The sequence below is a fragment of the Vidua macroura genome, chromosome Z, assembly GCF_024509145.1.
Source record: "Vidua macroura isolate BioBank_ID:100142 chromosome Z, ASM2450914v1, whole genome shotgun sequence".
Classification (NCBI taxonomy): domain Eukaryota; kingdom Metazoa; phylum Chordata; class Aves; order Passeriformes; family Viduidae; genus Vidua; species Vidua macroura.
In genome coordinates this window covers 39,498,123-39,525,935 of record NC_071611.1, presented here as the reverse complement: position 1 = coordinate 39,525,935, position 27,813 = coordinate 39,498,123, and the positions used below count along the sequence as shown (strand labels likewise).

Sequence of the window (27,813 nt, the reverse complement as noted above, 5' to 3'; positions counted from 1 at the left end):
TGTGCCAGGGGACGTCAAGGTTGGACATTTTTTCAAGAAAGGGTGATTGGACATTGGAATGGGCTGCCCAGGGAGGGTGGAGTTACCGTTCCTGGAGGTGTTTAAGAAAAGCCTGGACGTAGCACTCAGTGCCGGTTGATACGGTGGTGTTGGGTCACAGGTAGGACTCGATGATCTCGGAGATCCTTTCCACCTTCATTGATTGTGTGAATTCCAGCACAAGGTATCCGGTTAATCTCACACCCCGCGACCGCACGCCCGAACCCGGCCGCGGAGAAGCGCTCCCAACACGCCGCCGGCAGCCGGGTGACACCGCGCCGCAGGTCCCTCCCCTCCCGCCTCGCTCCTCCCGCTGCAGGCCTCGCCCCTCCCGGCGCGGGGCGCGGTGCCCGGTGTCCCCGCTCCGCCGGCCGCTGCCGCCATCGCTATGAAGTGCCACTACGAGGTGCTGGGTGTGAGGCGCGACGCCGCCGAGGAGGAGCTGAAACGGGCGTACCGCCGGCTGGCGCTGCGCTGGCACCCGGGTACGCCCCGGCCCCGGCCCCGCGCGGTGCGGGGGCACCGCGCTGTCGCCTGGCTCGGTGCCGGGGGCGGCGGGGCGGCTGCTGCCGCCGAGCCTGAGCGCCGCTGACACGGTTTCGTTAAATTGTCCTGCAGATAAAAACCTCGAGAACGCGGAGGAGGCAGCGGAGCAGTTCAAGTTGATCCAGGCGGCGTACGACGTGCTCAGCGACCCACAGGAACGGGCCTGGTGAGCGGCGCTTGGCCTGGCAGAGGCTTTATTAGCCTTGGCTGTGCCAGGGCTTGTCCTGTGCTGCTCCTGGGCCTCGCTGCAAATCAGCGCGGGCAGCGGTGGGCAGGGACAGCCGACTGGTTTTGGGCTTTGCAAGAGTTAGAGCCGTGCAGCACCGTGGAGGGGCACAGCTCCGCACTCTCACCTTCCTCGTGGTGTGCCGGGAGCTGAAGGCATGCTGGGCCCCGGGGAGCGCCCTGCGAACAGCCAGGCTTGGCCTGCTTCCTCCTACCCGAGCACGGGGCAGCTTTTCAAGGCAGCTCTGGTCAGCCCTCAGGACTTAGGCAGTGCATAGAGGTGTTCAGTTCTAATTTGAAATACACACATACACATCTCTAAGGGATCACTATTCTAAATATTCTTTTTAGCTTGTTTTTCACATGGGCTGAAGCATCTACCAGATTACACAGCCAAACCCACCTCCCCTGAGTTTGTCCTCCTTGAAAATACAGGACTGTTTTTCAGTTTTTATGTGCTTATGTATGGATGGGGGTTTTTTGAGTGCATGCAAGTATTGGGTGATTTAAATAATGCCCTAGCCCTTTCTGGAAGTTTGGTGAGGCATCTTTCTCAAATGTGATTGATCTGTAGTTGGCTCTTGAGGAATTATTGCTCTAGATATTGCTGATAAAGTAAAGTAAGTAAAGTAAAGGTCAAGAGGGAATATCTACTGGGTCTGTCATGTTTTTTCTCTCTGAAGACTTTGAATGTGAGAGACAAATTACGGACAGTGGGTTAAGCTATACAGTGATGATGTAGGCATACTGTGTAAGTTTATGAGCACTGAGGGGTGTTCTGTGTCATCCTTGATGCTGTGAATTTTTTCTAGGTATGATAATCACAGGGAGGCTCTGCTAAAAGGGGGAGTTGATGGAGACTTTCAAGATGATAGCTTAGATCTGCTGCACTACTTCACTGTTAGCTGTTACTCTGGATATGGAGATGATGAAAAGGTAAGGAATCAATTAATCTTTAATTAATCAGCTTAAATTTCATTATAAGTATTAGCATTTGTTTTGTGTTAAAGTTATATGTAGAATTGTTGGCACAGCTTACACAAACCTAAGACAAAACTTAACCTGGATGTATAGAGAGGCTTTAATTCTTGCATATTGTCCAACAGTTACTTAATCAAAATGTCCAGCTTTGCTGTACAACTACAGATGTGTGCATATTGTTTATTTATCTTATATAGTGAAGCGTTCCAGGGCTTTCTGTCTGTTTATTTAGGAATAGGTTTATCAAGCTAGAATGCTGAAAATTACAGAAAAGCAATGAAACAATTGCCTTTGGGGGAAGGTGTGCTTGCTATAATTGAATTCCCTATTGGATTTTTGAATTTCCCATTGGATTTTAAAATACTCACTCATAATATTTAATACATTGAAAAGCTCCAGGTGATTAGAAAAACATCCACTAGAGGAAATACTTACCTGCCCTTTTGTTACTGTACTAGTAGTCAGTTAGTAACATATTAATCTAGAAGAATATAGGATATTTAATAGTGAATTTTATGTCTGGAACTTCCACAGAACTTGATTCTGTGTAACTAGAAACTTATCACCATCTCCAGCATATAGAAACTTTCTTTCTTTTAAAATTGGTGTTTGACTACACATGAGAGAGACAGAGACAGTGTGAGGAAGATGGAAATAAAAGCCTTGAGAGATAGTGGAACCTTATGAAGAAGGGTCTTGTACCTCAAGCAAGTGTTTACAAGGCCCTTATCCTGGTTTTGAGTTGCTCTTGCAGTGTAGCAATGTTTCTCTAAAATACGCTGCACCTGAGCATTTGTACATCTATTATTGTGCAATGCAAAAGGTTTATTTATTTATTTATTTGTTTGTTTATTTATTTAAGGGATTCTTTACAGTCTATCGACAAGTTTTTGAGAAGATTGCGAAGGAAGAATTGGAATATATGACACAGGAAGATAGTGAAGAATTCCCTATGTTTGGATATTCCCATAGTGACTATGATACGGTAAGGACAAGTATAAAACTGAGCTGCAGGTAATGGAGTTAAACCATTAGTTTGTCCCAAAGGAAGGGTGCCTGCTGATCTCTGAGGTGAATATCATGCATCTGTGGTTATTTTCTACTGTTGTAGATCATTGCTGCAAAGAAAGTGCCTGTGGTCTGATTCATATTTGTGTGAATTAAAACTGATATTTCCTGTTGGACTATAGCATTAGCCAGACTTGCAGGGTGAGTTGTCAGACAGATGCTTCACAGGGCCAACCATCAATTATGCCAATGGAATTTAAGTCTAGTGCAAGACCTATAAAGCAAAAGAATGGATGTTTTCTTTGCATTTTGATGAGAGTAGTTTACCAGTGTTTAACACAACTTATGTTACTGGGCTAATTTTTTTTTCCTGTAACATGTAGTGTCTTGTCTCATACAGGCAAACTGCATTGCACTTAGTATGTAGCACAGCCTTTAGAAAATAGATGTGATGTTGACTGGCAGTGTGAGCTTCCATTATGATTACATTGTCATCTGCAATTAGTTTGTAGTCAGATCTGATTCAGAAAAAATTGCATGCTTTCCTTTGTGAAGAAAGAGAAGAAAGTGTATGGATACTTGTATGACTTGAATTTTTGTCAGCTGGTTTGCCAACTATTTGTTATAATCTATCAGACTATCAGATTTGGGATTTTTTTTAAGGTTATCAGTATTTCTGTGTTGAAATTAAATAATGAGGTGATAACACTTTCCCTAGGGAATAACTGCACAGTATGAAGTGCACTCAAATGTTGCTTCTAGTATGGTACTTCTCCCTGTCACTTTCTCAGTATGGATAATTATTTATGAAATTTGAATTGATTCATACCGTAAAAGTTAGTTGCTTCAGTGGTACCAAACTTGACTGGAGTTGGAAACAAAAGTTACAAATCAAACTTCTTAAGAGGTGCCAGAAAGAGTATTTGGATGTGGGGAGAAGTTACAGGATGGCTTAACAAACTGAAATATTTCCCAGGAAGAATACACAGTATCTCTGAACCAGCTAAAATATGTCTTTTAATGTCACTATCTTGAAACATCTTTTGAAAACTGCTTGTTTTGAGGCCATGGGACAGATAGGATTATAGACTCAAAATAGCTTTAATGCTTTTTTAAGATGTCAATTAATAACTGCAAAAAGGACTGGAATTCTAATTCAACATGCTTTGACATCTGCCTAATTCACACTGTTCTGGAAGCAGAGACAGTGTTTTTTCCCCCCTAGGGATTCATTGGAGTATTTTATAGGAAATAGCTTCTGTTAAGTAGAAAGGTAATTTTCCCTGTTGTCTTCTATTCAGACAAAGAGATTACACTGTCATAGGATTCCAGCATTGCAGTGCTCACTTCTCTACACAGTAGGAATATAATGGGAAAAAAGTTTTAGAAGGGAGCTACAAAACCCATATAAAGGCTTCAAAATCTGTGATATGAATGCTCTCTGGTTTGGTGTACTCTATGAATTCACAAGAAGCTTGAGAGGCAGCTTTATTGGAGCCAGACAGCCAGGGAAGATATTCTTAAGGCCATGAGTTCACAAGCATTCATGGGAAGGGAAGACTTTCAGGTCAACAAAAGTGATCAGCTTCAGGTTTGCATAGTGGGCAAAACAAAATCCACCTGTGAGTTCAGCAAGGGCTGCTGTAAAGGCTTCTGGTGAGTGCCAGACATGTGCAGGTTGTTAAGGTAGCTGCTGAGAATGGGGAGAGTCCCACCTTATACATCTGCTGAAGGGGAGGATGGTCCTTGTCATCAGTTGATGGGTGTGCATCCTTTTGCACAGAAGTATCCTCTTCTGAAGCAGAAGTCTGAGGTAGGTAGTCTAATGTTGCTTGGGTTATTGGATGAAATATGAATGTTTATTGGTTATTTCTGTGATAGCAGAAAAAAACTGTAGTGACTTTCCTGCTAGAAGCCACAGCCATGAACTTCACATGTAGATAGGCTACCGGAAGTTACTGTTGAGTTGTTTCTGTGAATAACAATTGATAGTTATAGTTCCTGTAAATAAAAATTGGCAGAAGAAGAAGAGGACTCACTAGAAGAAAACATTAAACCATGAGGTTAAATATTTCTATAAGGTATCCCAAAATACGAGCAGTTGGGCATATAGAAGTGAGTAGTAAAAAGGAAGATTGATGGGGCAAGTAGTGTAAGAAGGGAGTTTAGGCATATCTTGCTGAATATACAAAATGCAGAAGGACAATAATTATTTGGAGAGAAAGAAAGAACAAACCCAAAGTTATTATGATGCCACATTATTAGTCCAGCATTTACACATGAATAGTAAAAGGGAGGAGAATAAATAACAATCACTTACTTTTTATTTTAATATGAAAGCTAGGAGGCATAATTTTTAGCCTACAGTTTGCTAACAAAACAGTTAATGTTTCTTCACATAGCCATTTGTTAAACTGTGCAAGTCATAACTCCTTGCTGTTGTATCATCAAGGGCTATTCATTTCTGTCTTCTCGGGAAAGAGAGAGAATACACAAGGAAGAAATAGCATTATGTATTCATTTTTTGCTTTTTTTATGCTGTGCAAATGTATGGCTGACCTCTGGTGGGGTTTAATGTGGAGATTTGTAGGTAAATACCAGCATGCAGGCAGCATGTGTGATTCTGATTGTGCTTTTCAGTTTGACACAAAAAAGAAATACAGCACAGCTAAGTAGTTGGACACTAGTGTCAGTGTGATCCAATTCTGCAGGGGGACATTTTTAGAAGTTGCCGTTTGTAACAGTTTAGACAAGATTGTTGAATTTATGTGCTTCTAAGCTTCAAGGATGATGTTAGAAGTTTCTCTAAATCTTCACTGCTTTGAGGCAAAACTGTGGCCTGTATAAAGTTCAGAAGAAAATGGTTACAAACGCCCTGAATTATTTTCTCTGCTTTTTCTGTCCCTCCTCAACAAGTGACTTAGTTTTGCTTTTTCTTATAGGTAGTCCACCCTTTCTATGCATATTGGCAGAGTTTCTGTACTCAGAAAAACTTTGCTTGGAAAGAAGAGTATGACACACGACAAGCCTCAAACCGCTGGGAGAAACGAGCTATGGAAAAAGAGAACAAGAAAACGAGAGAGAAAGCAAGGAAAGAGAGGAATGAACTGATCCGTCAGCTAGTAGCCTTTATTCGTAAAAGGGATAAAAGAGTACAGGCTCACAGAAAACTTGTAGAAGAACAAAATGCAGAAAAAACAAGGAAAGCAGAGGAATTTCGGAGGCAACAGAAGCTAAAACAAGCCAAGTATGTACATGTGGAACAATTTTTTTTTTTTTAATGAAGAAACCATCCATGAGGATACGATATAGACATAGATGCTGATAGTAGCTCCACTTGGTTTTTTAAACATCCTTGAAAATTTTAGGTATTAATTTTGGTCTCAAGTGTGAGCTTTTTAAAACTCATGTTTCTGCATTGTACTGACTTGTAGAAATCTAAGACAACTGGGGAGTGCTTATCTGGGAGCTGTGGGTAACTCGCTGTAATAGCACAGAACCCAGTGGCTTTTTTTAGCTGGGAAAGTAAAACTTAATAGTTCTCTTTTTTCTTTTAGAGAAAAAAGAATGTAAGTTGTAGAATAAGGGAGAACAGGACTATAGCAATCTGGACTTAGATCACCTTCATGTGCCTTGGAGCTGTACCTGTTAAAAAGAAAGAGGGGATAATGAGCTTAGCTTTGTTTTCACTTCTGACTCTTTGGAAAGGACTCTTTCCTTGCACTAAATGCAGTGTCAAAGTTTGGCTTTTTTGCCAAAATAGGAAGAGGTGGTCTCTCAACTAGAGCCACAATTTATTTTTTCATCTGGAAGAACTCTTTACTTGTATGTATGAGGGAGGAGCTTGAATTCTTATTAAGAGTGCACTTGATAAGTAACGGCATATTGATAAAAATTATGTAATAACATATATGGAGTATATTATGTACTATTTTTCTATATATACATATGTACTTTCCCCCTTTAGGGACAATAAAGTAGGGTTATGCATTTACTGACAAATGGCTTGATAATTCTGAGGCTAGAAGCTAGCTGGAGCAAAATTCAGCTGTCCTGTGATACCATATTTGATAACTTGGGGCACACTTAAATTGGAAAAACTGAGCTGGTACATTCCCATAGTGCACAGTCAAGGAGTAATGTGCCTGTGGATATTTTTGTCCTGTATTTTTTGTGAGTTTGGATCTTAGAGTAGGATTGAGCTGACTTCCTTGCTGTCAGCTTGATACTGACCATACTGCCTGAAATTCAACCAGGACCCACCTATGTTAATATCTTTGCTTGCAGTGTAGAGGTGCCCATTGACATCACAAATTAACTCAGATTGCTCAGATTTCCAATTATTTGCTCTACCCTAATAGATTCAGAACTTTCCTCCTGAGATGCCCAAGAAGAATAGTTAACTTCTACTTAAAGATATCTTTCAGTAACACTGTTCCTGTAGTTCCCATCTCAGGAACACAGTGTAGAAGTTACTATATTCTTCTTGCAGGCTTGCTGAGCACTACAAAGAGCAGAGCTGGATAACTATGTCAGATCTGGAGAAAGAGCTGCAAGAGATGGAGGCACAATATGAAAAGGAATTTGGAGATGGATCAGGTGGTGAAGATGAATTAGAAGAACAGGAGACAAAAGGCATTGAAGGTATGGTGTGTAGGGAGGTGATATATACTGAGTCACTGCAGTATGAGTATGGCTCACTTACAGCCTCAGATTCATGGTTCTGACTGTAATGCAACTCACTCCCTCCTTTTGAGAATGCTGGTCTAGAGTCTGTCCCTCTCTGGTGTTTTCCTTTGAACAAGCTGCAGCTGTTAATTTATACCAGTGTCTGATTTGGTGAGGTTATCTTGAGCTGTCTGTGTGTCAGTAGTACTGGAGAAATTGATTGTCAGTGCTGTGACTATTTTCTGGGGCTTAAAGAGCATCTTGTTAAAAAATTGCTCATCTGACTTTGTCTCTCTGATCCCCACTGATCTCTTCAGACAAACTGAATAATGAAACTGAAGAAGCTGAACTTGCTGATGGTCTATACTGCCCTGCTTGTGACAAATTGTTAAAAACTGAGAAAGCGTAAGTATTTGTGGTTGGGGATTTGGGAGCGGAGGTGTTGGGTTTTAAGTCATTTAAAACTGCATTTCAGAGAATTTTTAACTTCACATAATGATGAGTGTTGTCTTTGCAGTAAAGACATTGTCCATACTTAGTAGTGCTGGATAATGGGCCTGTTGTTAATTTATATGTTAATGTATGTTTGCTCAGAGCAACCTGCAGTAACAATCTGGTCTTCACAGCATGAAGAATCACGAAAAATCAAAGAAGCATCGAGAGATGGTATCGCTGTTACGACAGCAATTGGAAGAGGAGGAAGGGAAATTTCCTGTGTCTTTGGATGATGCAGATGGAATACAGACCAAAGAGGAGGAAGAAACAGAAGGCATACCCAAACAGAAGTACTTCAAATAGTTTTAATTTTGACTTTAATCATGACTCATGATTTACTAAGTCTCAGTGGCCTTCAGAGGGAGCTCCTGACGATTTGCTGCTGCATTGCTCTTAGTATTGTGCAATTTGAAATACTTCTTAGCATCAGAGTTCCAGTAAAACACATGCCTTTGTATGGCTGCATTTGAGTGCCATAAAACAACAGACTTATGTTTTCTCTGCTGCCTAAAGTTACATGTTAAGGAAAAGAAGGGTTTGTTTTTTTTTAAGCAGAGGGACTTCTCCAGACCTTGTGCTTATTGATTTGGTACTTACTGTCAATTGATTGCTGGCAGAAATAGAAAATGAGTGTGCTCAAAATCAGAATTGTTACACAACTTAATTTTTTAAACACCCAGATCATAATCCCGGCTGTCTCACTGGTGTTTGTCTTTGGGTTCAGTCTGAGCAGAACAAATGCTTTACTAAATGCATTAAGTATAGGGAGACCTATTGTTTTAATTCTGGCCTGAGTAACTTTCTTTTTGTGGCTACCTAATATCATGTTAAGAGGATAAAGGAAAAGTATAGCTTGATATCTTTTTAGAAATCCTACTAGGTTTTGAGGGTTTTCTTTAAAAAAAAGGTAATTTAAAAATTATCTTTACAGGCTCTCAAAGAAACAAAGGAAGAAGCAGAAAACAATGAAGGTATGTAGTTATACTCTGGGACCTTTACAACCCAGTTTTCTTAAAAAGCCAAAACCAGCATTTAACTCCTGATGAATTATTTCTCTGTTCTGCAAAATAGAAGAACTTGAAATTCCACAGAATTTGAAAACTATTTTAAAATATTTTTAATTCTTTTTTGTCACCATAACTTTTATTAGACTTATTATAATCATATAATCTCTGTCCTGCAAAATAGGAGAACTTGAAATCCACAGAATTTGAAAACTATTTTAAAGTATTTTTAATTCTTTTTTTGTCCCCATAGTAATTTTAAGTCTAATAATGCCCCCATTATTAGACTTATTATAATCATATTTTATCATAATAATATAATAGACCTCACTTTGTTCTTAGTGCAGATGCTAATATGTGGTGCTGACTCTAAAAAGGCTGTAGTCTGAAGTATAAGAAAAACAGATGGAAATAGGCAGAATGCAAGGAATTTATCAGTAAGACCAGTAGTGGCCTTGGTGCATAAAGAGCTCAGCTTGGTGGTCACTTCTGGCTTTAGTTGTAGGACTTGGTATAATGCATTGTTTTTTAATCTCTAATTTAGAGGGAGTCTAAAGACTGCCACAGTATTGGTTTCCTGCTGGCACTGTAGCTGTTGGAATGAACACATCCATTCCACCTTTCCCTTGAAATGCAAACAAAAGTAACACCAATCTGTTGTACTCCAGGATCTGTCTGTGTGTGATATCACAGATCTGTGCTGACAGCAGCAGATATAATTCACCAAGAGAAAGCTGTTTCAGGCTTGAGTGGCAGGGGTGTCATAGTCAGCATGCTCCTCTGTCTGCCTTCCTCAAACTTTATCCTTTTCAAGTACTTACTCCTCAGTCCTAGCCTTGTTCCAGTGAGCTGTCTGTATTAGGTCCTGCCTCTTCCATGCTTTCCCTTTTGATTTCCTATCCTCTGTTCACCTTTTCTGTCCTCTCCCACTCCATCATTATCTCTTGTTCTTAAGAAACTTCCCTGAGACTTTCAAGCATCTGAAGCTTCCTGGCTTCACACTGGTTGGTCCAGTTGCATAGTCCGAGTATTGGCTGGACCTTCATGTTTCTATGCAGGCCATGAGGCTTCAGTCAACTCTTTCCTCCTCTGTTTGAGACCAGAAGAGGTGGCAGAGGTGGCACATAGTCACTGTGGCTCTGTTCCATCAGTTTGCTACAGCCTGGACAGTAGGTGCCACTCTTGTGTTGCAGAAGCCGGAATCTTGTGCTGGGAAATCCTCACCTCCATCCTTTGCCAAGCATTGTGGAGTACTGAGAATCTCTGTGGGTTTTATTTTCTTTTCCTGAAGTTAGGATTAGCCAAGTTTTTTTTCAGGTAGCTGAGACTGTGCACTAGAGATGGTAAGAGTTGCATTAATGTCGTGTTAGGTCAAATTTGTTATTGTGCTTTTGGGAGCTTTGCTGTTCTGCTTCAGACAGGGAGTTGATATTTTGCCAAATTTCATGTATTGAGTCTAGTCTGGCACATGGAAAAGGCTGCCAGTATCTGCTAGGGAAGGAAAATACAGTGTGTCTACCTAATTTCAATCAGCTCAGTTATTTTGGCTTGAGTGTCCTTGAGTTCTCTGGCAGAGAAAACTTTAGTCTAAATAATTAACCCTTCGCAAAGTCATAAGCCAAGCCACTATCTGTGAAATAAGAAATGGTAGTCAGAACAGGATGTACCCTGTGTGTAAGTTGAAAGCTACCTTCATTCTCCTCTTCTGTAGTTTCAGAGGCTGTTTTATTGGTGTTTCTTCCCTTCACCACAGGTGGCCTCATCTTTCAAAAGAGGAGAACTAAGGTTTTACATGTTACAGTCTCACTGAAAACACACAGTAAAATTAAGAGGGTCCATGGCTTTCTCTCCTCCCAGCCCACCCATGTTTGAGGTAAATGAGTATAATACTATAAACATAGTCATTAACAAACTGAAAGTATTTAACTTGGATTTTTTCTGTTTGGACAGAGTTATGAGGACTCTTTTGATCAAAGTGCTGATGAAGAAAGAGTTGAACAAAAGGAAGTGCCCAGCATGGAGAAGGACAGGGGCTCAACAGAGGAGTTGGTAAATGATGGCCAAAGATGTGCTGTGTCAGAGGACACAGGCAATACAGAAGGTGTCAGCCAAGAGAATGAAACAAAAAGTGAAGCAAAAAGGTGTGTTGGGTTGCAGCATTGCAGTCACTGTGTCATTCCGTGTCATGTTTGATACTGTCAAACAAGGATAGATTCATTCTAAAAACGTGAACTCTAGGGGCTGCTCACCAAAACTGGTTTGAATAAATACGATACTAAACAAAGTGTGTAGGAACTTCTCTGGAAGTGGTATTTGACTGCAGATTACTGCAATATCACTTCCCAGGAGCTGATTCAACATTTTGAGATTAATAATTGACTGTATAATTTTTTTTTCTGGATACACTTACATTTTGTTGCATGAAGCAAGAACAGGGGAAGGCAGCAGAGACATTGAAAACTGAAAAATATCAGAAGCTTGTAAATGCTGAATGTTCCTGTGCACTTACTTTGGTTCCTTTGTGTCTGTTAGCAGCACTAAGCCTAAAGGGAAAAAAGCCAAGGAAGCAAAAAAGTCTGATAAAGTGTCTTCAGAGAGCTCAACAACGGTATGTCAAATTACTAACGCTACTTAAAATAGAATCATAGGTTGGAAGGGATCTTAAAGATTATCTAGTTCCAGTAGACCACATTGCTCAAAGCCGCATCCAGCCTGGCCTTGGACACTTCCCAGGGATGACACATCCACAACTTCCCTATGCCAATGCCTTATCACCCCTACAGTAAAGAATTTCTTCATAATGTGTAATCTAGACCTGCCCTCTGTCAGTTTAAGACCATTTCCCATTTTCCTGTCACACTGCCTGTATAAAAAGTCACTCTCCCTCCTTTACGTAAGCCCTCTTAAGGCACTGGGAGGCTGCAATGAGTTCTCCCTGGAGCCTTCTCTTCATCTTTCTCAGCCTGTCTTTTTAGGAGGGCTAAAAGGTGGAGGTCATATTACTACAAAGAAGGCTGTTTTTTGGTCACCTCCAGTCCACCAAATCCGCCTCTGTAATTTTGATAGAGCTGAAACTTCAGCTCTTGTCCTTACAGAGAAATACAGGACTCAGTTTCATTTCTAGGAGAGCTGGTGAAGTTCTGTGTGCAAGAGAGTTCAAATAAATGAAACAGCTGAAGACAGAGCTGTTGTCACCCAGCAGGTGACACGCAGTACTATTTGCATCTTTCTCAATAATGATGCTTGCTGGAGAGCAAAATTTTGCAGTAACTACAGCTACGACAATACTAAATTCACTGCATCTCAAAGCCCAAAGCATTGTCTATATGGTCTGGTGAGATCAAAACTATTCTTTACTTTGAATTAGATTTGCAAGGCTTCCATTCTTGATTTTACTTAAAGCACTTTGAAAGTTATATTTGTGTTTATTTTTTAAAAATATGTGTTTAATTGTAAATAAATAACGAAATATTGATGATAGAAACAAACAGCTTATTCCTGCTTCATTGCTAAGGAGAAACTGTGTGCAAGAAATTGGTGTATTGCACTGATGACATATTCAATACAAATATGAAGTATTCTGGGGTTTTTTCTCATTGTAGAATGAAGTTCCCATCTACTGTGTAACCTGCAACTGTGCATTTCCATCCCGAAATAAATTGTTTGAACACCTGAAAGCCACAGGACATGCAAGAGCAACAACGCCGACTGTAAACGGAGCTGTGAACGCCAAAAACAAAAAAGAGAAACGTAAAAACAGATAGAACTTTGCTATAGTCACAGTCTTCAGAATTGTACTCCCACAAAACTGAAACATGCACACTGCCTGTGTCTGGAGTTAAACAAAGGCAAGTACCAATGTAAGAAAAAAATGAAGACGCACAAAAGGAATACTGTCTTGTGGAAGACTCTGTACTTTCTTCTGTTCTTAACAGCCTTCCTTTAGTCATAGAATGGTTTGGTGTCATGACACAGGTGCGTGTTCCTTCCCCCAACCCACCTTGTCCAAAGCCCTGAGCAGCTTTCATACCACGAGTGGGGAAATAGTAACTCAAATATACTCACCCTGTGTTCCTGTAGAACCTGCATGGATTATCTCCACACAGAGGAAATAATAAATTATTTTGACACATTTTGCTGTTGCTTTTCTTTTGAGAGGGCTCAGCTCAGGGTAAGTGTAGCCAGTAGCTGGGCCTGTGCTCTGTTAGTGCTAATAACACCCAGGTCATGGATTTGATCCCTCTATGGGCCGTTCACTTACGAGCTGGGCTTGATGATCCTTGTGGATCCCTTCCAAGTCAGAATATTCTTTGATTCTTGATCCTCTATCAATTATGAAGTGCCACCAAGATATGGGCTTTTCTTCTGCCATTCTCTAATTACTTAATTACATTAAGCAGCAGACAGAAGGGAAGGAGTTAGATGACAAAGCTGTTTAATCAGTTTTGACAATTCCTGTTTGTTTTGTACATATACCTCCATGGCAGGTGTTGGGAAAAGAAGTCTAGTGGAACAGTCTTGCTGGAGTAAGTGAGGGAGAAATAAATGAGTGACATGAATTAATTAATTTGTTCTGATTTCTAAGGAAAGACACTTCTATTTAAAGGCATAATCTGCCTGATCTTCAGTAGAAAAAAAAAGGTGGGATAACAAACACCTGATTTTGGAGTGGAATGGGTTTGTACATAGGAGTTATCAATGGAGTTAGAGAAGGCAGTGCTCAGCAAAGGCTGTACAATATTGTTTAGGACCCATGGAGTAAGATTTGGAGAGGTACTGATGCTCTGTTTCCAAAGTTCCTCTAAAGTACTGTCAGAATACTCTCTTCCCCCCATGGTACTTTATTGGGTCAATGAATTTTTCCAATATTAAAATTGGAATAAAAGTATAATGGTAAATGTACAGTTCTTGCTGACTGCCCAAAACATCTGTTTTCTTACTGCAAGCTGAAGGAAGCAACGACCTTACACATTAAAATGTGATTATGTAAGAAAGAACATTTTATCCCACGTTCCAGAGTTTGCACCTTTACAAAATTAATGGGTGTGCTATGCAATTCCAAAAGCAGACGGAGTAAAAGAGAAGTGTATTTTAGAGAGAGTGATGACTGGATTTCTTATCCCCATGATAAAAATATTTAGTAATTAGAAACATCTCAACTGTCTGCAAACATTTTGTAATGCTCTAATTACAGTGTGTCCTTGTAGGCAGGGTAAACAGTTTTAACTCTAAAATTTCTTTCCCAACTCTTTCTGTCACTCTTTCTAAAAATTACTGATTTTGATAGGATTTTCACAGGGGAAAGAAGAACACATGCCTGCCTCTCCTTTTGATCCCCTGTTAATCCAGTCAGGTTTTTTTTTTTGATCATGGCAAAATAGGTGTGCAGTTCCTACAAATCAGCACTGTAGAACTGAATTGTAGATTTACAAAACAGATTACACCATATCCTTCATTGAACACTGTATCTGTCAGAATGTTCTTATGATACTGAACAAGCATGTAATCGTCACACTGTGATTTTATTTTCCAGGGTACATTAGTGGCCAGTCTGGGTCGCAAGTATCAGGGATTGTGTGTGTCTCTCATGTAAGGAAACAAATCAATTCTATTTTGCAGCTGCTCTTTCCATGTGTCTCTGTAAAGCAGTACAAAATACTTCCACAGCAAAGTCAACGTCGCTCTTAGTAATGCACGTAGGAGGCTTAATTCTGAATGTCTGAGAAGAGAGAACAAAAAGAAAAAGAAATGCTCTGTATGGAAAGAATATGGTTTCAAGCAGCCTATCTGGGTCAGCACTCCCACCCCAAAAAAGTGAGGAAAAAAGGAGAACAGCAGTGCAGGCACTGAAGCTTATGACAAATGCACTCTGAAGTGGAGCAATTTTGAACTTGACTGCACTGAATTGCATCTGACTCATGACCCCCTCTTGATAACCTAACTGCCTCCACAAAAGATCTAAGTAGAGTAGGTTGTGTCTGCAGCTCTGCTTCAGCAGACAGAGACAGAGTAAAATCTCAGATGGATTTGTATGAAGAAAGAACAGAGACAGACCTATTTTCCTTTCTTGCAGCTCTACCACAGGGAAAAGTAGTATCTGCTGAGAGTGGCAGGCTCTTGCATTGTGTCAGTTGATTTGCTGTTTTATTATAGGCTGTTTTTAAAGGCTTTTAAGAGAATGCATTATGAATGAATCACTAAATACTAATTGTATTTAGGGTGCTATAGCTGGAAAGCATGTTGATCAGGAAGGGTTATATGTACAGCTACACTTGTCAAGAACATAGGCTCTTAAATCTGAATGCTCAATCTATGTTTCCAAGAGTATTTATTGTCCATAAGAATCTTAAATTTCAGATTTTTCTGGCATCACATCATGGGACTTAATACAGGAGGAGCGGAGTAATCGTCTTTCCCACCCACAGCCCCTGCTGAAGCAAACACTCACAGGTAAACAGCCCCCTTACCAGACAGAATGAGATTTTACTGCACTGAGCTTCAGCTCATTATCTGCCTCGTGGTCTGTGACTTAGGGAAGAACTGATGAGGTGACCGACACAGTGTCTGATTTATTTTAGCTACCCTCCATCCATCTCACATGGAAGCTGCCTCCTCTGTGTCAGAGGGCTTCACTGACCGGGCCAGCCCTGAGGCAATTCTCTGCAATTAACTGAGTGGTGCAGGGAGCTGGTGCAGTGTCCTGGCTACAGCATGGAGTACATTGTCAGCTGGTGTGGGCTGATGGCCTTCACGTCCAAGTCTCTCTTCTGTACTGTTGCTGAACCTGCTGTAAACACCATTTTTTCCCCTTTAATTAATATAGAATTAGAAAATTACCAGCTCCTCAGACTCAAAGAACTACTAGTTTTGTACTGATGTGTCAGGTGATAACCTAAACTGTGCAAAGACTTGGTCCTGAGTATTTCTGAGTTCTTCTGAATTGCAGGGACTGTAGTACCTTGGTTTTTCTAGGGGAAGTTGTCCCTCTGAAGGAAAACTCCAAGCTTTGAGCTTGTTCAGAATGTTTGAAAATAATCATAAAATTCCTGTCCAGTTTTAAAATGAGCAACATTAAACAGAGATAGCTCCTAAGAGTATACATTTTCTACTTTATTCACTAAACTAAATTAACCTGAGGGAAGGACAGAAAATAAGCTTTATTTATAACCAGAGGTTCAGTACCTGACTGTAGAGTCCTCCTCTGCTGATCAGAACCCCCATATCTTTACAGTCCTCCCAGATCTGACTGATTTCTTCAGCTGGAAGAGGGCGTCGGCTGTCCTGAGGAAAGGAAATACTAAACTTTACTTAGATATTCTAAATTAGTTCTGTGACAAAGATGTATATTCCAGTCTTTCCAATAAATCCCAACTCTAGCTGAAAATGTTAGCCACATAATTTACCTGCTCTCATGAGCCTGTGCAGTTAAGGTTCATGTCACTGTTTACTCAAAGCTTGTGAAATAGCTGAATGATGGAATGTTCTGGCTCATTTTTAGCCAGAGCAATGTTTTCCCACTGCAGTGTCTGCTTTTTAACAGGAAATACTTCAACTAAAATAAAATGTCATAACACCTTCAATGGCACTGTAAATCAAAAGGAATGAAGAAGTCACTAACCTTTTCTGTCACCATTTCTACTCCAATCGTAAGTCTCTTGCCACGGACATCTCCAACAATCTCGAAATTTATCCCGTAGTTTAGCCAACTCCAGCAGCATGTATGTTCCCACATCCTCATTATTTTTTTGCAGACCGTATTCTTCAATAGCCTGGTTAAAATGGAGTACCATGACAGTGTTGCAGGAAAAGCTTTCAACACATTCTGTGAATCCCCATTGAACTTGACACTATATTCATCTCACTTCCTTGCTATGTTCTTTGACTACCTCAGTGCTCACATCTTCCGTCTCATAAAATCCTCTTAACAGCATCAGAATACAATTGCACATAATACTTTGATGTTTCTGTGGCACTTTTCACATTTTTCTTAATACTTAGAGTTAATCCAGTAATCCCTGCTCACATGCACTCGTAACTGGAAAATACCTGACCAGAAGGATTATTTTTAAAATCTTACCAGAATATTTTAATTTTTTTCAGTATCATGAGAAGAATACAATTTGACTAGGCTTATCTGTGTGTACTAGGCAGGGAACAGCTTGAATACTATATTATATTTAGCAACAACATGCTTTTTAATAACAATCTTTTCTTCATTATTTACACTGTCCTCCTTAATTAGAGTTCTTATTTGCAGGCATATACTGGCACCTACACACAAACCATTAGATGAACTTAACATCTGCATTTAGAAAAATTACATTTAAAAAATAATTCCAGAAGATAAAGTGGTTGTTTCTACTTTTCCTTTTTTTTTTCTTTCAACTTCATTTTATTCTTTCTGACTCTAACAATTTCCTTGGAATTATTTGGCTCCAAGTTATTTCAGAGTTGAAAAGCCTCAAAACATGGGTTCTTTATACAATCATCCATCTTACTAATAGCTTAAACACCCAATCCAGTCAGGAAAGTAACATGAATAGATACGGTGTCTGCTGTAATGAAGTGAGCTTCAGGAGTTCATGTTCTTTGCATAATCAAGAATCGATTTGTGGTAGTGACCTACTACCCACTGACTGATTTTCTACTGGATAATAAGTGAAATATGTTGCACATTTTTCTATTTTCTTTTTCATGAGGTAATTTTTTTTTTCCAAAAGGATTTCTGACCTTAGGTATTTGTAACTGTCTGGTCATTAAGGTTTTTTTAAGCATAAGGTAAAAGCATAAATTAAGCATAAAGCATAAAGTAAAATCTTGCTAAGCATGTATGCCAGAAAATAGATTTTCTTAGCTGTGGATTTGTGTAGTGCTATGAAAGAATTAGCTAAGGCTCTCCTACAATTTTATTAACAAAGTAGAGAACCAAAGGGAGATAAAGATGATTTTGAAGTCATAATTACAGGGCTCCTACTCTTTCTAGAGATCTGAAAATTTTTGCAATAAAACTAATCAAGATTTTTTCTTGTGCATGGGACACACTGGCCATGCATGTATACATGCATATTCAGCATATGTTTATGCACTCAGCTATTTTAAAAATTGCCCACATAGAAACTTATACATGCAACTTTCATCTTTTGATACAAAGACCTTGTGGTACAGATAAATTCATGTAATGTTCTCCCTATGTCAAGAACTGCAGCTCCAACTACATAGGCCAGAGGGTTTCCTCCAAATGTATTAAAGTGAAGGTTTTGAGCCAAGGAACTTGCAATCTCTAAAAGAAAAAGAACAACACCAGTTACTCCTTCAGTTCACAGAATCACAGAATCATAGAATCACAGAATGGTTTGGGTTGGAAGGGACCTTAAAGATCATCCAATTCCAACCCCTCTGCCATGGCCAGGGACACCTTCCACCAGACCAGGCTGCTCAGCCATTCAGCCTGGCCTTGAGCACTTCTAGGGATGGGTCATCCACAGCTTCTCTAGCCAACCTGTGCCAGTGCATCATCACTCTCACAGTAAAGATTTTTTTCCTCATATCTAAACCTAATCTTTTTCAGTTTAAAGTCATTCCTTGTCCTGTTACTCCATGCTCTTGTAAAAAGTCCCTCTCCATTCTTCTTACACTGGAAGGCCAAAATAGGTCACCCCAAAGCCTCCTCCAGGTTGAGCAGTCCCAGTTCTCTCAGCCTTTCCTCTTAGGGGAGGTGCTCTGCCCCTCTGATCATCTTGGTGGCCTCCTACAGTTACCTTGTTTGGTAACTGTACTGAATTGCTTTAAACATTTGTTACTGTAAACAACAATTTCATTTACTGTGGTTCAACTCTGATTCTGCTGGAGACAACACAGCAAGATTTCCTGAAAGCAGGCTGTGCAAAATAGGAGTATTTCCAAAAACTATACTGTCTAGCAGATACCAAAACAAAACTTATTTTAAAAGTCATGTTTCTAACATATGCCCTCACCTGCTATCTACAATTTTCTTCACTGGATTGAGCCAGCCATTTGTAGGAATCAAGCAGCTGGGTAATGTCCTGCCCTATTTATTCACAGTATATTTATCAGTAAAACAGCGAATTCAGTGAGGATTTCCAGGCTCTTTTACCAGCTCTACAAACCACTCACATGTTAATTCCTGCTTCAGTTATACAACTAAACCCATTTAAATACAGCTCTGTACTGATATAGCACGTGGTGAAACAAGTGAAGCAATGAGGATCCAATTCATTTGTCAAAAGATAGACTGAGATAAATTTTAAGTACAATTCAGCTTTTAAAACACACATCTCTCCACCAGTAATTATTCTGTATTATGTTTTGCAATTACTCTGTTTTAGATCATAGTGGAACAGAACACTTATACCTTTTGTTGTAACAACAGCTGCCATTGGGAAGCCATTACCAATTCCTTTTGCCAAAGTAACAATGTCAGGGACTACACCATGTGTTTGAAACCCCCAGAAATGGCTGCCTGTCTGTCCAAATCCTGTCTGCACCTTTCAAAGGAAAAATTCAGAGAAACACTCATCATTTTCTCACACTTTATAATATGGTTCCTTTTCTTGTCTTTTGATTGTTACTTTCTATTTGATTTGCATTGAACAGCAATTAAATCTGGAGTCAACTTGTATTAGGACCATAATTCAGATGGTCCTACACAAAATGCTATTTACTGTAATTGGATTTTTCTTTCATGTGATAACATGTCATCATGTCTTAGGCCTGGTGGGATGCACAAATAAGATGCAGCTTCCATTTCAGTGGAGAAGAAATGTAAAAGCATTTGAAGCATTTAATACTATTTTAATACTGTTTTAGCTAAGAAAATTCTACTTCTAAAACATATTTGCAGAGGTATAGCAATCAAGTCTCTTCTGTATTCTATGTCTGTCAACAGTACTCATAAAAGGAAGGGTTATTTTGACAAATCTTCCATCACAAGCAGCATTTATTGCATACTTGTGTAAATTTACTGCTCCCAGAAGGTAAGGACTGAAGTCTGCTACAAGTATTACCTTTGCCCAAAATGAGAATAAAGACAGTAAAAATTGGGTGGCTCCTATGCTTGGATAGCTGCAGTTTAACACCGTGTTAAACTTAAGCTATGAAGTGTATCACATTTCACTTGGATTATTTCCAGGCTTCACCTGGATTCTGTTATGATAACTTTCAGAGGTACCCTACTCTAGAATTCCTACGTAAAAAAATCTGACTCACTTCATCTGAAATGCAAAGGCCCCCTCTTTCCCGTATAAACTGATAAGCTTCCTTTAAGAAATTTCTTGGGTACTGAACAGCTCCATTAACACCCTGCCAAGAGAGAAACACAATGTTTTCAGGAAAAAACAAGGAAATAGGAATTCTACTTGAGAAAAAAAACCTAGCGGCCCTCAGGTAACAGCAGGACTGCTGTTACAAGCTTCTAGCTCGAGCAATGAAACCACTTCAGAAAGCTCCTGCTCAGGTCATGCATTCCCATTCCACAGTGCTGCCTGCTGTTCCGTTAGTTGTGCTGGCAGGAATGCTTGTGAGGCCATGATCATTGTAAGACCAAGTCAATTAACAACAAAATGCCCAAACAAGGAACATGAAAATCTACACACAGCAAAACCGAGGAAATTTTGCTGATGAAGTTTACCACAGAATTCATATTCCTTCTCTGGTTAATTTGTTTAGAACATTGCCTCCTCAACGTCTTTTCACCTTGGCAATTTGCATTTGCCTTGGAAATTCAATTTTTTTCCTGCACCTGGACCAGAAGCGCTTTTTAGACTCAAGTACATAAGTACTTAGAAAACAGCAAAAACCAGAGAACTCCAGTTTTCCCTGGTAGTCACAGTTGTCACATTGTTTCTCTTGCCCAGGAAAAGTTCTCCTTTTTTCCTATTGAAAAACCACGTATAAAGCAATTGTGAATGTAGGGTGAAACTTAAGAAGAAGGAATCCTCTGGCTATCAGCTGCTGGAGAGCTGTTAAAAATATAGTGGACAACATGACTAAAAGAGGGAGAAGGGGGGTTGAGTTAAAAGTTTACAGAAATAGTAATGAAAATTGAAAGGAGATAATAGAAACCAAACAATAGCATGCATCATACTCACTATTTAAATGCAGGAAAAAATGTGTATGTTTAATCATGATTCTGTCCTTAATTTCATGAGAAAAATTCTAGTTCCATTGAAGTCAGTGACAAAAGCTGAAATTTGAAGGCAGTGCATCCAATCTTTCAAACATTCAAGGTGTTTAAAGAATTACAAAATGATAGTAAGAATCAGCAAACATCTATGTTCAGGTTGCTGCTAAAGAATACCAGATTTGAGTATTTCACACTACTTGTTCTATCACAACTGAGAAATGGCAAACCACTTACTTGGATTGGTTCAGCAATAAATCCAGCTACTGTCTTGGGCACTGAGGTATTCAGAGTGTCTTTGAACTGTTCAATGTACTGGTCTTTTGCAAGACATGCATCTGTTTACAGGGGAAACAGTTTGAAGGGGATTTACTTAAGATGACACAAAACTAGCTTCAAAACATGAAACTATGCATCTAAGCATCAAGTGTTCTGTGACTGCATGGTAAATACCACCTCTCAAATGAACAGTAAAAAGCTAAACATGAAAGGAGAGAGTCTCTTCTCGTAAATGTGTACTCCATGGTAGGAGGATTCTAGGGAATACAGCCTGTGCTTAAATAAAGAACAGAGCACTTAGTATGGCTAATGCTGCCATCCACTAGGGATGGCAAAGCTAAAAACAAACCATTCTGTTACATATGCAAATGAATTAAAATAATAAAAAGTACTTGTTGAAACAGTAGAAAAACTAATTGGAATTGTTAGCTGCAGAGCAGTAGAGGAGATTTCACACTGTGTTGTGTATGGAACATCTTGCCCAGCGTAAGACCTCCGCCTATTGCTGGTTGTCCTTACTATTTGCCTTATTCCAGTATAAAAGCTGGAAAGCTGTCACAATTTTAGAAACTGCGAAAAAGACCATCAAAGACCACTTCTGTTCTTCCACATGTGCTGAAGGGAGTTCCACAGCTTCCAGAGTTGATCATGACAAATACTGAAAACAAACACTGGGATTTCAAGAAGAAATCTGAGAACATGGTATCATCTGTCCCAGATTTTTCCCATTTGGATGCAGGGTCCTGAGATGCTCGGCAATATTTTTTTTGGGTCAGCCTTGCTGTCCCAGGTTGACTGTATGTTGCTTTTATCCCCAATTGTCTGTTCTGTTTATACTGAATAATAAGTTTTGCACCTTTAAGACTTGTTCCAGGAGTGAAGGTGGGGAGAAGAAGCGCAGAGTTTGTTTTCAGAAACTGCACTCACTCCTCCACATTCCTCCTCCTAGACTGTGTTGTCTGCAGACAGACAGACAGTGAGACAGAGCTCTCCTTTGCTTTTTAGTTAGTTTTAGCTAACTGAAGCAAAGAAGTTCCCTGGACTGTGGCTTTTCCTTTTCTTTAGACCTGCTCAAACCTGCTCTAAATTAAAACACCATAATGAGCACTGGCAGCTCACACCTGTGGCCCAGCGGGCCGGGCCTGGGCCGCAGCATTTCCAGCACCAGAAAGACTGATGAGAAACTGAGTAAGCCGAGCTACAGCCTTGGGGAGGGGGCTATTTTTCTAAGTTTGTCCCTCTTTTAGAGCAACAAGAAGTTTCATTGTTTAATATTGTTTAAGTTTTCTTGTTTAATAAACAGGTTTTTTCCACTTTTCTCTGAAAAAGTATTTTTTCACAAACCGGCTGGGGGAAGGGGCCAATTGAATCTGCCTTCTAAAACAGCTCCTTTAAAGATTCTCTCCCAAATTCGCCCTAAACCAAAACAAATACATTTGCAAAACCTAACCAGACATCTACTTTGCTTGAGGAGGTAATTATAACCTATTTTCACAGCCCTTTAGTATTTTGTAATCTGAAAACCAAATTTTTGTCATGTACCAACCTTCAGTACAACTGCATTTTCGAACAGTTTGTACTGGAGAATCTCTACAATGGCTGCCTCCCCATGGACCACGAAAAACATCTGGTAGCATTGTCTGTCAAACATAAGAGAAATCCAGAGCTACAGATTTGATGACACCTTTCTAAGAGATCTTTTAGTCTAATGACTAACGGCAAAACAGAAAAACAGCTGTTAGAGTCAAGGGGCAAACACAGTTCAAGGAATTTGTGTGAGGAACACTTGGGAGTAGCACCAAATAATCAAGACAGTTTTGGAACCAAAAATTTTAGATCGTTCCAGCAATAGCCAGTCAACTGATTTTTTATTCCTTTTTTCATTCTTAGTCAGGATATTGGTTATCTAAAGGTAGCGTCAGCATTTTAAGACTTGCTGGTAGTATTTCGGTAATCTGAAATATGAATTAAAATCTGCAAAGTAGAGTGAGGCAGGCAGATCTAATAGAGCTTTCTAATCCTTGCTGCTGATGAAATACCACGAGTTTGGCTACTCACTGAGACAGACTGGGAAGGTGCTGTAAATGAGCCTTCCTATGGTTTTAATAATATGGCTGAGCTGTCACCTGTAACTATTGGAGTCAGCAATACCGGCTTCTAGAAAGTTACTCCAATCTGCTCAAGGGCAGGAACATAACATACTGCCATTTAACTTCAGTGGATCTCCTTAATAGATATGTCTCCTGTCTCGCTGAAATTGGATTCCCATTCATTATAGTGAAGGATCTGCTCCAGACCATCTGAAAGCAGCTTTGCACAGATGTGCCAAAACAAACTTGAAAAAAGGGGTTCAGAACATTATTTTGCTCCTTACACAGACTCCCATGCAAGCATCAAGCATGACTAAAGAACTGCAAATCATGGATCACCCATGTTATGGCTGTCCTAACTCCAAATTAGCCTAAGAAACTATACATAGAAGAAAAGGGGACTCTGGCTGTTCAATTTACACAGCAGAAACTGCTACACTGCAGTTTTGATTAGTGAACATAAAGCGCTTGAGGGCTGAAAACATAAAGCGCTTGATATGCTGAAATACTCAAATAAAATGTTAGTTACCCAGATTATTAGAAATAAAAAATCTCACAGTTGTACAGCCATAGCCATTGGCAACACCATGCTTATAAGGAGTCAGAGATGTCAAACCCAGCGTGTAAGGGCTGCCTCCGTGGTATCCTCCTCTGTTCAAAAAAACAAAGCAGATCAACATCACTCATTTCCAAGAACTGTCTGGAGCAATATCAGTTCTGAGAAGGCATGCTTCTGAGATATAAATTGTTGGGGAAAATGTGCATTGTTGCACTGAAGCGAAGAAGATTCCTACTGCCATTTTTCCCTCTGCCTTTTGACTTTGCTATTTCAAATATAAAAACTGTGAAGAGATGTTTGAGAGGAGATGAGAAGTTCTGCTGTAGCACCCGATCCCTACAGAGCAAACATCTCTGGCTTTTCAGTCTTGGAAACAGCTGCCATCTCCAGCAGGTGTTGCCAATCATTAAACTAGATGGTGATTTGCTATCAGTTTTATATACAAATCAGAATTGGTTAGTGAGAATACACAAGCAAGGTAGGTACCCAATGTTCTGTTGAACACAGCAACAGAAAAATACAGCTCTTCATTAACACAGCCTTTTATTCCAATATTTGAGGCCCCCTGGTCTGCATAGTTAAGTGAACTGTTTACGCTGGTGTTTACAGTGTATGGTGTTCAGCCTACATCCATCCCTGTCATTATACCAGAAGAGCTGTTTGTGTACCTGTGCAGTGAACTGTGGTTCAGGGCTCTGACAGAAAAACAAGGCAGCAAAGCAAACATCAGAACAAAAATCAGCTCCCAGGCAGAGCAGTTCCCTGCTGAGGTTCACTGCACCGCTGTTCAGAGGTACCTTTGCACCCTCACACAGCAGCACTGCATGAGGGAAATGGAGGAAGAATGAAGCAGTTGCTCAGTCTTGGTCTGGCCATGAACAAAAGTCTACCAAAGCACACCCTAAACACAGACATCAGATAATTTTCTAGGTAACACAAGCAAAAATTGCAGGTTGCCTTTTTATTGCAAACTAGTCCTAACTTGCTATATGAAAACTTCAGCTCCTGGTTTACTACTCTTTGCTAAATAAAGTAATTTTATAGCATTCTCCTCTGCAGACCTGGGATGAAATAGTTCTCAGTTATTTCTTGTTTTAGGCATGCAGAGAGTGATCCCATATACAGGGTGGTTTTGTGAAGCTCTGTCCGCATAACCTGAGAGAGATGATGTCGAAGTTATGGCTGTGTAGCCTTGCCATGAACATAGCTAGGTCACTGGCTTCTGACCTGCTGTTGGTGAGATAAACCACCTGCGGGAGAACACTTGGGATCAGTACAGCACAAAAACACCTCCTTCTTCTTCAGCATCAGACCATGTCCCTTAATAACACAATGAATTCTAGCCTAGCACTGCCACAGGGTGACCTCACCCCGATAAAATTAGTCCTGATCTTACACTGTAGATAAGAAAAAGATCCAACTGATGTGCCCTGGGATGATACAGAAAAATCTTAAAGGGTTTCAGTTTACAGGATTTCCTAAGATGGATTTCTGATAGAAAGAAATTGAAGTGTTGGGTCAAACTAAGCAGGACATTTAAAATTTTTTTTACTCTCCTTCCATCTTTAAGATTGCAACAGCTTCATACTCTTCTGCTAGCCCAATTTTACTTTATCACCAATTTATTTTACCTGAAAACAAAAATTATTTTTCTTACTGTTTCAGTAAATATGAAACATGACATTTTTGTGGTTTAACTATTTAAATGTCAGTAAACATTTACACATACTACACAAAACACTGTCAAACAATTTTCACTGTGTATTTTCATGAGCTCAAGAAATATAAGGCCAGCTATATGTAAGAATAGTAAACATCTTCTTTGTTCCTTTATAGTAATTTTTAAGCCTGCAATGCCTCTTCACAGTGACAAGTGAAGGGAGAAAACAAACAGAACAGAAATTGGGGATATTATGCTTGTCTACAGCTGGGTCTAAAGAAAAGGTCCTCATGCTCTTTAATCGACAGTCTGTATTCCCCATACAGATTTTCTCTCTAAACATATCATGGCTCTCGATTATTTAATAAATACTTCTTATAAACAGAGACTCACTTCACCAGCCCCTGCTCCTGTCAGAAGTAATTTACCTTCAGTGAATCTAGAAAAAGAGAAGTTAATTTCTCAGCACACTCATGGATTGCTGGGTACATGTAAATGTTGGTGGTATGCCACAGGCGAGCCAGCTGCTTCTGGGTAGCCATAGTTACCTTCCTGCATGTAGCAAGGGAGAGACAAAGGGTCTGAATTCCAGACAGACTCCTCACTCATACTTGCACATACCTCTGTGCTATTGATTCTGCAAATGCAGATGCTGCTCCGTGTGCCAGATGGAGGAACAAGTAGACCAAATTAATGAAATCTTCAAAATGTAGCAGAAATTGAACTGTGACACATGACAATTCTGTAAATAATATTCTGGTTTTAGGCTCACAGTGCTCCAGATTAATGAAGCACAAAACAAACACAGGTGTCTCTTCCTGTATTTTATACCATAAATCAAAAAGCAACATACTTACGGGTGAGTGTCCAACACTGACAGTGACAATTCCAGCAAAGAGATCAAGGTATCTTTATCCCTCATGATCAAACAACCACTGCATATGCCCTGGTGCAGCAGCAATGGCTTCTTGTAGTACGTTTGCAGTGAAGGTGCAATATTTTGTTCACGGATCTTCTGCATACATTCATATGGATAGGACTGAGTGGAATAAAACAGACAGTATCCAGCCGTGCCTTCTAAAGATCCAGACTCATGGAATTGTTGTGGAGCACATAGAATACACAGCTGTCTACAGGATTAAGATCGTAACAGATTCTGGCACATAAAAGGCTGCTCTACAAACCTCTGAAACTCAGTTTTTTGAAATAAGGCTGCTGTTCTGCACATACCTCTTTCTTAAATGTTTTCAAATTATGGATTTGTCACACAGGTACATCTACAGGTTATATCCTGGCTGTAGCAGTTGGGCTGTGCCCAAAGAAGCAAATTTTATAATCATATTTAGCAGATGAACCTATCACCCAAATCCAGTAATGAAGCTTTATTTAAATTCAGTGTAGTATGCATGACTTACTTCATATTTTTCAGGTACAAAATCACAAGGAGACATTTTTGCTTCGATGGAGACAGAACTTTTCCATTTCTGCTGTCTAAAGGCAACTATAAAATAGTAAGAGAATTATGAAACACTTGGCAAACAACACACCTAAAAGATTTGCTCAATAAGCTTGTTCATGGAACACATGAGCTACAGTCACAGTAAGTTTGGGAGGGTTTTTTTGGTCTGAGAAATTTTCTTTGGAAAAATAAGTAAGAGCAGAATATATGTAATTTTAAAAGGAAGATGTTTATGTTTCACCCATTAAAACTGAAGTTTTCAGTTTCACATGGACTTCTATTCTGACAGAAATTTTTATTTTAAAAATAAAACCTGTTTCTAATACAAGTTCCTATCTGGAAGCAGTGGCTGAATGCTCTACAGTCAGGTGCCCAGGGTGACTGCAGCATGGGCAGTGCTCCCAGGGAGCAGGGCAGAGGCCCAACAGATCTGAACGAGGTGGGCAAAGCAGGGCTCACCTAGAATGCCCTGCATAAATGGAGCTGAGTCAGGTCCAGGGTTCACCCAGGGAGCCCAGGCAGGAGCAGGAGGACCACACGGGGCCAGAGACAAGGCTGGACACAAGGCTACAGCAGAAGGCCAAGGTCCATCCAGGAGACAGAGCCAGGGCTGGGCTTATGGCTCAGCTGAGGCAGGGACTGAAGGCTCAGGGCACAGATG

The 27,813-nt window shown here is 40.0% G+C and overlaps 2 protein-coding genes across 3 annotated transcripts; one reads left to right on the top strand and one right to left on the bottom strand.

Moving 5' to 3' along the window:
• The first annotated feature begins 289 nt into the window (after nucleotides 1-289).
• Nucleotides 290-13,098, top strand: DNAJC21 (DnaJ heat shock protein family (Hsp40) member C21). Of its 2 annotated transcripts, none has more exons than XM_054004208.1 (12): nucleotides 290-524; nucleotides 658-751; nucleotides 1,623-1,746; nucleotides 2,654-2,776; nucleotides 5,742-6,046; nucleotides 7,292-7,443; nucleotides 7,785-7,872; nucleotides 8,094-8,252; nucleotides 8,894-8,933; nucleotides 10,917-11,107; nucleotides 11,502-11,574; nucleotides 12,569-13,098. In XM_054004208.1, the coding sequence occupies exons 1-12, from the start codon at nucleotides 428-430 to the stop codon at nucleotides 12,728-12,730; spliced, it is 1,608 nt and encodes a 535-aa protein (XP_053860183.1). In that variant the 5' UTR covers nucleotides 290-427; the 3' UTR covers nucleotides 12,731-13,098. The 2 variants fall into 2 exon arrangements, with proteins under 2 accessions (XP_053860183.1, XP_053860182.1); XM_054004207.1 differs by having other exon boundaries at nucleotides 291-524; nucleotides 11,499-11,574.
• Nucleotides 13,099-14,574: 1,476 nt separating this feature from the next.
• On the bottom strand, nucleotides 14,575-27,159 carry AGXT2 (alanine--glyoxylate aminotransferase 2). Its single transcript, XM_054003992.1, is given in 15 exon segments — nucleotides 14,575-14,685; nucleotides 16,149-16,247; nucleotides 16,585-16,650; nucleotides 16,652-16,735; nucleotides 18,158-18,246; nucleotides 19,339-19,471; nucleotides 20,193-20,285; nucleotides 21,343-21,443; nucleotides 22,931-23,024; nucleotides 24,032-24,125; nucleotides 25,189-25,283; nucleotides 26,122-26,274; nucleotides 26,551-26,642; nucleotides 26,645-26,732; nucleotides 27,109-27,159. Coding segments are annotated over 15 exon segments (1,428 nt in total). The 5' UTR covers nucleotides 27,145-27,159.
• Between the last annotated feature and the right edge of the window lie 654 nt (nucleotides 27,160-27,813).